The 13,521-nt window shown below is 43.0% G+C and overlaps 1 protein-coding gene across 1 annotated transcript; it reads right to left on the reverse strand.

The window, feature by feature from the left end:
* Positions 1 to 3,169: 3,169 nt before the first annotated feature.
* LOC135485505 (uncharacterized) lies at positions 3,170 to 13,223 on the reverse strand. The gene is made up of 3 exons (XM_064767600.1): positions 12,946 to 13,223; positions 12,181 to 12,342; positions 3,170 to 3,415 (listed from the first exon to the last, which is right to left on the reverse strand). Exons 1-3 carry the CDS (start codon positions 13,165 to 13,167, stop codon positions 3,251 to 3,253), a joined length of 549 nt encoding a protein of 182 aa, XP_064623670.1. The 5' UTR covers positions 13,168 to 13,223; the 3' UTR covers positions 3,170 to 3,250.
* Positions 13,224 to 13,521: the final 298 nt, after the last annotated feature.

The raw sequence follows: 13,521 nt of genomic DNA on the forward strand, positions 1-13,521 counted from the left end.
AAGGTTTTAGGATGTATTTGCCCCTTTCGATTGTCCACGTGTTCATATTGTACTAGGCCTAGTATCGATTTTTCGCCTCGAGGGTGTGAGAGTTGGCGTATCTAGTACGTCCTACCCGCAAATAGCGGTGTAGGTTGATTTGTCGATGTGGAAGGGATTTGTTTCTCATCTATTTTCCATAATTCTAACTTGTAACTATTTTCTTAAAGGTTCGTTTTCATCAGTGCACACACACGAACATGGATGTACATTGTATTCCGTCAGTATGGTTGGACATGGCCTACGTGTAATAGTATGTGTATCCACACTCATGATCCAGCACTTCCGGTGTCCTTGCGGTGGTCTTTTTTAAACATGGACGCTTCTGTTTTTGTTCAAGCAGTTCAGCTTTAACTAATAGTGGCAACCAGCTAAGCTTAATAGTCTTATTGGTGTCAAGAACGGATAATTTCAATCAAACAGGCATGTAAAATCGGCGACGACCACAACTATAGCATCGAAGGATACAAATGTATGTTGAGTCATCTTTTTGATGAGAAGGGGATTTCCAGGGACACATGAACGACGCAGTAAATAAGACACATATAAATGTCTACTGATCGATATGTTATCAAAAAGTATCTCGGAAAAAAATGGATATTTGCAGCGGTCAGAAGAATAGACCCAACCATTACGACGGTCCTTGCTTTGTCCTTGGTGCACAGCCTTTTCGCAGCCACGGGAAACCTGACGGCCATGGCACGGCCTATGGACATGGCAACAAGATAAACCGGAATGCAGATTCTTAAATTGTTTTTTTTTCTAAATGATTATAACTTGTGATGACTATATATATGGTTATTCTTACCTATATTGATTCTAAACTTCTTTAATATTAGTACTGTCGACGTGGTGTGTCCGTGTCAACTTGTAGAAGAACGACGTTTGGGCTGGTACTAGTCACTATGACTAGTCTATGACCACACTAACCTTGCACTCTTAACCAAATGAGGAGTGAACAAGTCTTCACACAGATAAGTTTATCTCGAGGTGTAGCTCTTAACTAACACATACAACTGAGAACACAAATCCCAAATTCAGTGCAGTGCTATAACTTACACTTTCTAAATGGAGTTTGATACGGTGCAGCGCTATATCTTGCACAACTGATCGAGAAGACAAAATGCCAAAGTCATGTGCAGCGCTATAACATAGAATGAGTTCAGCGCTATAGCTTAACATCGGAAGAAGGAGTTGAGTGCACATCACAGGTCGAGCTTTCCACACTTGGCTTGATCATCGCATTTGATATGTCCTTTGTTCAGTTTGAGATGTTGCATTCGTGTTGCGATGCTTCTTGCTTTTGCGGCCTTGATGTTCTGCCAGAACTAACTTGGGTTATCTTTCAAGTTGGCGCCCGCGCTTCTACAAGTTAGGTTCAGTTGACTCTGCACAGTTTGGTTCTCAGTTTTGGTCCCTCGAGGTTCATGTACCGTTGTGTATCTTTTATCTTTATATTTTCCTGATTGCCACGCTTTTTTGTGGGCATTCAATTTCCGGCAGATCAGTCGGCGCATGCTCGTATTCATTCAAGGGTGGGATGTCCTGACTGGAGTGATCTTCTCTGAAAAGCTGGATGTTATGTGAAAGCTGGCGGGCCAAATATACATTCCCCAGCAAAGCCAAAGTCGATCACCCGGGAATGTCCGTGATGAGCAGTTGTGCATTAGGATCATTTACTGGATAAACCCATACACCTAGTATGGATTTGAATATATACTTGCCAACCCCAATGCACAACTCAAAAGCGAGGCATTCTCTGCTGACACCGCAGGCTGCGCGCACTTCTGACGAAGTGTCCAGAGATCTGTATAAAATATATTCGGATGAAAAAGTCTGAACACGATTCAATCAAAGGCCTCCGCACTGTTTCGGTAAGCCTTTTATTCAAAACATGATAATGCAAAGATAGATTTACCAGAGTCTTTCAAATAAATTTGCAAGACTCCGGATTGAGAAACATAAGAATGTATTTTGAGACCAACCTGGCGATCAACCGAAGAAATTAGAGTGATGTGTTGGCGTAGATTATTTCCATAAATTGGTAAATTGATCTTTGCATTACCATGTTTTAAACCTTACCGATACAGTTTCGGAAGCCAGTGCCAAGCGCTCGGCTCATGTCCACACTTCTTCGTCCGAATATACAATTGACTATTAAAAACTCCGCGGTTCTGACCAAGAGCCGAGGCATCAGGTGCACTGCCGGCTGCAGTCATTGCAGACGACAATCTATGGGGATTACACAGTCACTAGGTTAATTAAAGAAGTCAATTTATTGACGTTACTTTAGACCATGTTATTGCCATAATCAATAGAAGGAGTATCTTTTCCCGTGCCAAACAAGAATCAATGTGGAAACCAGGAGATCGGGCATTTTATTTGACATAGCACCCACGTGGTTGAGGGGTATTTTATGTTATCAAAATAACTCTTGGCATAGGGTTTTCCATCCAGAAATAACGTAACCATGAAAACTGGGTGGCTCAACAATATGGTGGTAAATAACAACGTCAACGGGTTTATATTAGCGCGGTGTATGTTTGGTACCGATTTGGATGTCGAATGGCTCATGCATGGACACAAGGTTCTTGTAGCTTGCTCTTACCAGCAGGGCAAACTTCGAACAACTCTAGTTCTTTCCTGCCTGTCGTGAATATGTCTCCAAATAAAACTGGAGGTGGACCTTGAAAGAGGCCTCCCTAGGCTGATAATGCCAATCGGTGATGAGACGACACCTTGAGACGACACGTATACAGAGGGTTCTCCAGACAGAGTCACAGCCAACAAGACGAACTTTTTTATGATGAGCGCTATATATCTAGCCTGCAGCTGGTTGTGAATTTGTCACCGATTCTGGCCACTGCACTGTGATTTATCGAAACTTGGGAACGCTTTCAAATACATCAACCAATTCATGGACAAGCTATCATTAAAAGATTCGAAGTCGTATTATCCGTCTTTTACATGGAGCTATCGCTAGATAAGATAGCTGAAATTCAGTCTCAAAGCCTAATCGTACAGTCGGACACCTGAAAGGTACACTGCCCCTGTACTACAGATTAATTGATGTACAATTACAGAAAATGTTGGGGTTAGATAGGTGCAGTAAAACACTTTGAAACACATATTCGCACTGCGCAGTCAATACGTTTATTTGAAAGTGATTGTTACACTGATAAACAACGAAGAAATCGACATTTTACTAAACTTAGTTTCCCATATTGAGCTGATTTAGTTCATTAGCGACGGTGATGACATTTTCATTGGTATCGGCTTGGTTGACGTAATCTGCCACCAGGAAGTTCACCGTCTGGCCCTGCTTCTTCCGTTCGTTGTAACAGTCCATGGCACTGGGCCTGATGTACTGGTTACACTGAAGTAAATAGAAACAGAAACATTCAAGCAAGGTACTCCTATCTATGTACAGCATGTCTGTGTTTATAATTGAATAAAAAACGAACGATTTTGTTTGTTGGCGTCAGTGTCATTGGTATAAGGTCGCCTATACCGTATTTGGTGACAACACGATGCTGCAATACAAAATGTTCAACTTCCTATTAATCATTCTTAATAAATGATCTTAAAGACCTATCTGCGACACGATCTCGCAGGACGTTACTACTGTGCGCCCCCAGCATCAGAAAATAATATTTTTAGGACATGGCACTGGGCCTGATGTACCGGTTACATGCAACACTGAAGTAAATGAACAGAAACATTCAAGTTATGGGACATGATCTCGCCTACATTTACGTACGTGTGCTCCGAGCGTTAGTGCTGTTAGGTCTGTCTCATAACAGAACGTAAGGGACGGACGGGAACCAAAATCAACGTCCATGGACGCGTAGTAGGATTAATCTAATAGGCCTTCACATGTCACGTGGAGTACGTTTGCGTTCCAAGTTCTGAATGGAGGCCGGCCATAAAACAATGATCTTTGCACTGAATAATTGCATTCAATGGCAATAGACCGCCCATATGGGAAGGTTCATGTAATTTTCCTTTATTATGCGTCTAGCCTTATCCCTGTGGTGACATGATTAGACACGCATTGAAAATGGTCAATAAAATATCATTCCTTTGTCCGAAATTGAATTGATTATTGATAACATTTTATTGCCATGGTTTGTGTTGGCCAGCAGTCGCTTGGCCTCACGCTACTTTCACCATGGAGAGAATTAGGATGTTTTTGTTCGCTGCTCCGCCGCCCATACCACCGCCACCAGTTTTGCTTACACCAGCATTTCATAATTTAGAAGTGCGTCCGCCTCCGTTGCCTCCAAGACTTGATGAAGTTCTCACCAATCAACCAAATGGTCCATACGGTGGTAACGACGTCTTTACCAGGATTAGAAACCACCAGATGGACTTTTGGTATCTATCAGGTGAGACAGTGGCCTCTTTCCAGCACCTCGTAGAGGACATTACGCCCCTTCTGGAAAACAGGCCAGGACGGTACCGAGATCATTTGCTGTCGGTGGAGAACCGTTTACTACTTTTTTTCTATTGGATCAAGAAATATCCGGACATTGTTGCGATGAGTGCAATGTTTGATATCAGCAAGCAATCTGTTTGCAGGGAACTTTATTTTATGACAGATGTTTTGTGGACTTATTTTCAAGACGGTATAACATGGCCGACCGATGAAGAGTGGGAACAACTGCGGGGCAACTGGGATACTATTCCAGATGCTGTTGGGGCGATAGATGGAACGTTACACGCAATCGAGATCCCAAAGACTGAGGATCCCCACCTTATCATAGTCATAACTTGTTACTGTTACTCAGCCACAGTCCAACAATGAACCGCTTTCTTTTGCATAGTAACTACTTAGATAAAAAAAGACACTCAATTTGGTTAATACGAGCCAACCAGGCTTTTGTCAATAATTGACCGCTTGTCTATAACAAGGCCTATTCGGTAACATCGGTAACATCGATTTCCCTTCCTTGACAGTTAACCAACGCACGTTGTCAAAAAGCTATTGTATGTATAGGTGGGCGTTCCTAATGTGCTTTGGTGACCACCAATCAGAAGAAGGACCTTACATATGTATTCATCACAGCAGCGCAGCCCTGGTGGTAATGCTCGTGTAACCAATAGCATCAAAGCTAACAAGCATGGTACGTTGAATTAGGTACTTCTTCGGTTCCCGTCTGTCCCTAACGTTCTATAATGAGACAGACCTAGAAGGTCTGTCTCATAACAGAACGTTAGGGACGGACGGGAACCAAAATCAACGTCCATGGACGCGTAGTAGGATTAATCTAATAGGCCTTCACATGTCACGTGGAGTACGTTTGCGTTCCAAGTTCTGAATGGAGGCTGGCCATGTAACAATGATCTTTGCACTGGATAATTGCATTCAATGGCAATAGACCGCCCATATGGGAAGGTTCATGTAATTTTCCTTTATTGTGCGTCTAGCCTTATCCCTGTGGTGACATGATTAGACACGCATTGAAAATGGTCAATAAAATATCATTCCTTTGTCCGAAATTGAATTGATTATTGATAACATTTAATTGCCATGGTTTGTGTTGGCCAGCAGTCGCTTGGCCTCACGCTACTTTCACCATGGAGAGAATTAGGATGTTTTTGTTCGCTGCTCCGCCGCCCATACCACCGCCACCAGTTTTGCTTACACCAGCATTTCATGATTTAGAAGTGCGTCCGCCTCCGTTGCCTCCAAGACTTGATGAAGTTCTCACCAATCAACCAAATGGGCCATACGGTGGAAACGACGGTTTACCAGGATTAGAAACCACCAGATGGACTTTTGGTATCTATCAGGTGAGACAGTGGCCTCTTTCCAGCACCTCGTAGAGGACATTACGCCCCTTCTGGAAAACAGGCCAGGACGGTACCGAGATCATTATTGCTGTCGGTGGAGAACCGTTTACTACTTTTTTTCTATTGGATCAAGAAATATCCGGACATTGTTGCGATGAGTGCAATGTTTGATATCAGCAAGAATCTGTTTGCAGAGAACTTGATTTTATGACAGATGTTTTGTGGACTTATTTTCAAGACGGTATAACATGGCCGACCGATGAAGAGTGGGAACAACTGCGGGGCAACTTGGATACTATTCCAGATGCGGTTGGGGCGATAGACGGTACACGCAATCGAGATCCCAGAGAGTGAGGATCCCCCGCACCTGTACTACAGTGGCCATGTCCACAAATATTGTATCAGCACTCAGGTCATTATCGACAATCGTGGAATGAGTTGTACTCCCCTTGAATAATCGGTATATGGAAGTGGCCCCTTTGTTACTGTGCTACTGTTGTGTGGGGTGCGGGTGCGTTTGTGGAGGGAGGTATACGATACATGTACTAACTCAGCAATTTCTCTTGCAATAACTTCTCTTATCCTTCGTCTGAGTTGTTTTGCGGTTCGCCTAGCGTATAATGCCCTTGTGCGTTCCGGCAAACGGTTGACATTTTGCCGGATGTGGCCTAGAATGCGAACATAATTATTTCTATGTCGCTGGTACCCTTCCCGGAGAAGGGCCATCTCCTCCATGCCAACAAGCACTCTATCACACATGACTGTTCGTTCACTTCGACAACACTGTGCTAAAAACCGCGCTAAAACTAGACCCATATCATAGTCATAACTTGTTACTGTTACTCAGCCACAGTCCAACAATGGACCGGTTTCTTTTGCATAGTAACTGCTTAGATAATAAAAAGACACTCAATTTGGTTAATACGAGCCAACCAGGCTTTTGTCAATAATTGACCGCTTGTCCATAACAAGGCCTATTCGGTAACGTCGGTAACATCGATTTCCCTTCATTGACAGTTAACCAATGCACGTTGTATGCATAGGTGGGCGTTCCTAATGTGCTTTGGTGACCACCAATCAGAAGAAGGACCTTACGTATGTATTCATCACAGCAGCGCAGCCCTGGTGGTAATGCTCGTGTGACCAATAGCATCAAAGTAAACAAGCATGGTACGTTGAATTAGGTACTTCTTAGGTTCCCGTCTGTCCCGAACGTTCTATCATGAGACAGACCTATACATTACCACCAGGGCTGCGCTGCTGTGATGAATACATACGTAAGGTCGTTCTTCTGATTGGTGGTCACCAAAGCACATTAGGAACGCCCACCTATACATACAATAGCTTTTTGACAACGTGCATTGGTTAACTGTCAATGAAGGGAAATCGATGTTACCGACGTTACCGAATAGGCCTTGTTATAGACAAGCGGTCAATTATTGCTAAAAGCCTGGTTGGCTGGTATTAACCAAATTGAGTGTCTTTTTACTATCTAAGCAGTTACTATGCAAAAGAAACCGGTCCATTGTTGGACTGTGGCTGAGTAACAGTAACAAGTTATGACTATGATATTGGTCTAGTTTTAGCGCGGTTTTTAGTACAGTGTTGTCGAAGTGAACGAACAGTCATGTGTGACAGAGTGCTTGTTGGCATGGATGAGATGGCCCTTCTCCGGGAAGGGTACCAGCGACATAGAAATAATTATGTTCGCATTCTAGGTCACATCCGGCAAAATGTCAACCGTTTGCCGGAACGCACAAGGGCATTATCCGCTAGGCGAACCGCAAAACAACTCAGACGAAGGATAAGAGAAGTTATTGCAAGAGAAATTGCTGAGTTAGTACATGTATCTTATACCTCCCTCCACAAACGCACCCGCACCCCACACAACAGTAGCACAGTAACAAAGGGGCCACTTCCATATACCGATTATTCAAGGGGAGCACAACTCATTCCACGATTGTCGATAATGACCTGAGTGCTGATACAATATTTCTGGACATGGCCACTGTAGAACAGGTGCGGGGGATCCTCAGTCTCTGGGATCTCGATTGCGTGTACCGTTCCATCTATCGCCCCAACAGCATCTGGAGTAGTATCCCAGTTGCCCCGCAGTTGTTCCCACTCTTCATCGGTCGGCCATGTTATACCGTCTTGAAAATAAGTCCACAAAACATCTGTCATAAAATAAAGTTCCCTGCAAGCAGATTGCTTGCTGATATCAAACATTGCACTCATCGCAACAATGTCCGGATATTTCTTGATCCAATAGAAAAAAAGTAGTAAACGGTTCTCCACCGACAGCAAATGATCTCGTTACCGTCCTGGCCTGTTTTCCAGAAGGGGCGTAATGTCCTCTACGAGGTGCTGGAAAGAGGCCACTGTCTCACCTGATAGATACCAAAAGTCCATCTGGTGGTTTCTAATCCTGGTAAAGACGTCGTTACCACCGTATGGACCATTTGGTTGATTGGTGAGAACTTCATCAAGTCTTGGAGGCAACGGAGGCGGACGCACTTCTAAATTATGAAATGCTGGTGTAAGCAAAACTGGTGGCGTTAGTATGGGCGGCGGAGCAGAGAACAAAAACATCCTAATTCTCTCCATGGTGAAAGTAGCGTGAGGCCAAGCGACTGCTGGCCAACACAAACCATGGCAATTAAATGTTAATATGTAAAGTCAAGGACTTAGTGAGCCCCCCTTTAGGTCGGGGGAGCTCCCCCGAACCCCCCTACGAGCATATGTTAAGTGCAAGCTCTAACAACTACAGTTGTTACAATGGGGGGACACCCCCCAAACCCCCCTCCGTCGACATAGGTTTTTACCAGTGCGTTGGGGGGAAGCTCCCCCCAAACCCCCCCCCGGTGGACAGTCAACTAGCCCTTCTGTGTCATACTGCTGGAGGGGGGGGGGATGCGATGGGACCATCCATATAGTTCCTTCCGACACATTTTTGTTTTGGTAATGTAATACATTGTGATTGTCCTTATTCACGGGAATCGGGCGTTTCCAGTGATATACGACACTTATTAAATGGATTGTCCTCATGCATTCACTTTGGAAACGCATTTTAAAATAGATGTTACGTCCTGTTAATGGGGCACGTCATCATCGCGTACATTTGGGAAAAACTCCCTAACGAGACCGGAGCAGACGGCTGAAAGTAGTTTACTTATTGGCCGCTAGGGTTCAGAATGTCGCTCACCCGAATTTTTCACGCAACTTTTGCTAAATAGAGCTAGTTCTAGTTTGTAATTCATTTTGATACTTCAGATTTGGGTAGTAGACTAAAATAACTTAGTCGTCAGTGTGGTTTTAAGCAGGAAAAACGTATTTGTTTTTCTTAAAGTGCCTTTTTTGGACGGGTGTGTGCGATTGTTTTGTTTATGTCACGTGACCTCGACCATGTCGCACAAAATTGAAATAAACCACCCTTTTCTGTCATTATTTAGGACGGATATTTCTCTAATAACAATATTAATATAATTGGCCAATTTCTTAGGCATATGTAGCGAATTCCCATGAAGATTTAAATTAGATGTTCTCGTAACCTGTTACAACTGGTCTGATTTATAATTCAGCGCTACAACTGGTCTGATTTATTTATTCAGCGCCATTTTGAAAAACCAAAAAAAATTGTTTGTTGGATATACAATATAGTTACTCTCTTTATTTCTCTTCATTCATTTACATTATATACTCCCGCACACACGTGTATCTTAAGAGCCCCTCCTAAGAGGGGGGCTTAATATGTAAAGTCAAGGACTTAGTGAGCCCCCCTTTAGGTCGGGGGAGCTCCCACGAACCCCCCTACGAGCATATGTTAAGTGCAAGCTCTAACAACTACAGCTGTTACAATGGGGGGGGACACCCCCCCCCCAAACCCCCCTCCGTCGACATAGGTTTTTACCAGTGCGTTGGGGGGAAGCTCCCCCAAACCCCCCCCCCCCCCCCGGTGGACAGTCAACTAGCCCTTCTGTGTCATACTGCTGGAGGGGGGGGGTGCGATGGGACCATCCATATAGTAATTATAGTTCCTTCCGACACATTTTTGTTTTGGTAATGTAATACATTGTGATTGTCCTTATTCACGGGAATCGGGCGTTTCCAGTGATATACGACACTTAAATGGACTGTCCTCGTGCATTCACTTTGGAAACGCATTTTAAAATAGATGTTGCGTCATCATCGCGTACATTTGGGAAAAACTCCCTAACGAGACCGGAGCAGACAGCTGAAAGTAGTTTAATTATTGGCCGCTAGGGTGCAGAATGTACGCCGCTCACCCGAATTTTTCACGCAACTATAGCTGAATAGAGCTAGTTCTAGTTTGTTATTCATTTTGATACTTCAGATTTGAGCAGTAGACCAATATAACTTAGTCGTCAGTGTGGTTTTAAGCAGGGAAAACGTATTTGTTTTTCTTAAAGTGCCTTTTTTGGACGGGTGTGTGCGATTGTTTTGTTTATGTCACGTGACCTCGACCATGTAGACACAAAATTGATATAAAACCACCTTTTCTGTCATTATTTATGACGGATATTTCTCTAATAAAAATATCAATATAATTGGCCAATTTCTTAGGCATATGTAGCGAATTCCCATGAAGATTTAAATTAGATGTTCTCGTAACCTGTTACAACTGGTCTGATTTATAATTCAGCGCTACAACTGGTCTGATTTATTTATTCAGCGCCATTTTGAAAAACCAAAAAAAATTGTTTGTTGGATATACAATACTTACTCTCTTTATTTCACTTCATTTACATTATATACTCCCGCACACACGTGTATCTTAAGAGCCCCTCCTAAGAGGGGGGCTTATCAATAATCAATTCAATTTTGGACAAAGGAATGATATTTTATTGACCATTTTCGATGCGTGTCTAATCATGTCACCACAGGGATAAGGCTAGACGCATAATAAAGGAAAATTACATGAACCTTCCCATATGGGCGGTCTATTGCCATTGAATGCAATTATTCAGTGCAAAGATCATTGTTATATGGCTGGCCTCCATTCAAACGTACTCCACGTGACATGTGAAGGCCTATTAGATTAATCCTACCACGCGTCCATGGACGTTGATTTTGGTTCCCGCCCGTCCCTTACGTTCTGTTATGTGACAGACCTATATATACGCTCGGAGCACATGTACGTAAATGTAGGCGAGATCATGTCCCATAGGTAGATATAATCCTATCTATGTACAGCAAGTCTGTGTTTATAATTGAATAAAAAACGAACGATATTGTTTGTTGGCGTCAGTGTCATTCTTGGCGTCAGTGTCATGGTCGCCTATCGTCTTGGGCGACAACACGATGCTACAACACAAAACGTTCAGCTTCCTATTAATCACGATTAATAAATGATCTCAAAGACCTCTGCGACACGATCTTGCAGGTGGTTACTACGGTGCAACCCCAGCTTCAGAAAATAATATTTTGTGTCTGACACTGCATGAGGCATGATTATGGAAAACATCTGATTCGCAAAGCGAAGAATTTAAATTTACGCCTCAACTGAAAAGTGGCTGTCGGTTGAATGTGCGCGCAAATGACAGGATTGTTTGGTCAATACATTTTCGAAAGTGCGCAAAAAACATGTTTTTCTCACACACGCCCCCCCCCCCCCCCGAAATGGTGCTTTAAAATTGTAGATTTCTGAAAATATCTACAACGCTTATTAACACTTTTAGCATTAAGACTCAATATGTTCGAAGTGTGCATCTGTCCATTTACCCCCAGCGTGTGTTTTTCAACTTTTGAAAGTAAGGTTTAGTGAATTTGAATGACCCCCCCCCCCCCAAGCACGTGATAACGTGTTTTTGAATCGGTGACATCATTTCGAGTAAAAATGATCTTGTCGTGAAGTGTTTAAGGTGCTTACTTCAAATAAAATAGAGTTCTCGTACAAACTGTTGTTCCTAAATCAGATACATTGACGTAGTTACCAAAAAGATCTTAACTGAAATGATAGTTTAGTAGAAATTTTTCTCTGGTCAGTAGGTTCGGCCACCTATGAATCAATAGATTAACTAATATGTACTACTCTTGAAAATTCTCATGATTAAAGTCCTTACATCCGGTTTACGTGCTTGGCGAGAAGTTTAGTTTTATGTGAAGTAAGCAAACTAAATTGTCACGATAAGAGGATCTGCTCCCAATGATTTGATGGGTTAGAGTATTATGATAAGTGGATGTTCGAGCAATAACGAGGCAGATCACGTTCACAATGTGTATCTTTTTCAGGAATTAAATATAGTCCGCTTTATTTTTGCTAGCGAAGTTAGGCGTGTAGAGCTTTATTTAGTACCCAGTGCCTCAAATAATGTTGTAACCTACCTTTTTCTGCATTTTACTAACACACCAGCCTAAGGAAGGAAATGCTGAGACAATGATCAAATCCTTGCTTATGCTTGCACACTTGCTTCTTGTTTCTTCTGGCATGCTACTACATGATGACGTCAACTTAAGATCTAGAAATGTGTCGCCGTAAAGATCAGCCTGAGTGAGAGAAAAAAATAGCAGTTCTAGAATGATGACACTTCAATCGCATTTGTATCTAAATAAACAATTGATTGTAATATATCGCTTTGCAAATTTTTATTCTTGCATATTGCAATTTGAAATCTTGAACATAGTATGGTCAAATTATGATTTGCCACGGTTTCCATAACAGCAAGGAAGTTTTATACATACCCCCCCCCCCCCCCCCGCAGAAATATGGATTGTTTAACAGCTGCGGATCCAGCCTCGGAAACTCAGGGAGGCGGGGGGGGGCTGCTATCCCACCTGTAGCGGATCGAATGTGATCTTGGAAACGAGCGGGTCTTAAAGCCCCCCCCCCCTTTCGAAGCATTTGGAAATGTTGAGCGCTAAATATACGTTTCCGGGAATCTGGGTGGCTGAAAGAGCATTAAGTAGTTTTTTTGCTACCTTGTGACGGGGCACCCTATGAAAAACTATGTTTTCCCAACGGTGGCCAATTGATTCTCGAAAAGAAATTCGTTGTATTTGATGGTCATGTTGGTTGTTCGGTTGGGTACATGCACATACAATTTGTTGGTCACTAATATGTTGTATTTCATTGACAAATGCGCTACCTACCGAAGTGATGTAGGGGTTAGAACTCCTACAGCTGCTGTCACAAAGATCGTCTACCATAAAAATGAACACACGCTTGTTTTGTGCCACTGCTTCTCCAAGAGTCGGCCAACTGCCCGTCACTGCATTGATGCCGACCTTCCCGTTCGCTCCAGTAAAGTAGTCTCTGAAGATGGGGATGAAACTGTCGAAGCCGGAGGTCATTGTGGTGTCGTCGAATCGCATGGCAATTACCTCGTTTCTGTGAGATGGATCATTCAACCAGTTGTCAATGTCTCTTATAATCTGAAATGATTTATTTTCTTATCAACAGAGGAGTGCACCCGATGGCCATTATTCATGTTCCCACTTCTAATCAACATACTGCAGCGTTAATAAGCTGGCCAGCACAACACTTCTCGTCATTGGACGCTGATCCGCACTTGGTAACTTCCTAAGGCCATGGGTGCCTCAGGTGGCTCATACTCGTAGAGCCATCAAGGGCACCCACTCCCATTACGTTTATCTGCTCATGCCGGTTTGGCCCAATGTTATCATGATTTGCCCTGATAAGCTTTCGATAAGACAGGAAGGAATGCG

This window comes from Lineus longissimus, chromosome 3 (assembly GCF_910592395.1).
Source record: "Lineus longissimus chromosome 3, tnLinLong1.2, whole genome shotgun sequence".
Classification (NCBI taxonomy): Eukaryota; Metazoa; Nemertea; class Pilidiophora; order Heteronemertea; family Lineidae; genus Lineus; species Lineus longissimus.

Bases quoted from the DNA above. Each gene is read 5' to 3' on its own strand.
- LOC135485505 (XM_064767600.1), bottom strand. From the start codon at position 13,167: ATGCGATTCGACGACACCACAATGACCTCCGGCTTCGACAGTTTCATC. The intron at 12,343-12,945 runs GTAGGTAGCGCA...TCTCTCACTCAG, and splicing joins CTAACCCCTACATCACTTCG to GCTGATCTTTACGGCGACAC. The intron at 3,416-12,180 runs GTAGGTTACAAC...TATTTACTTCAG, and splicing joins TTAGTAAAATGCAGAAAAAG to TGTAACCAGTACATCAGGCC.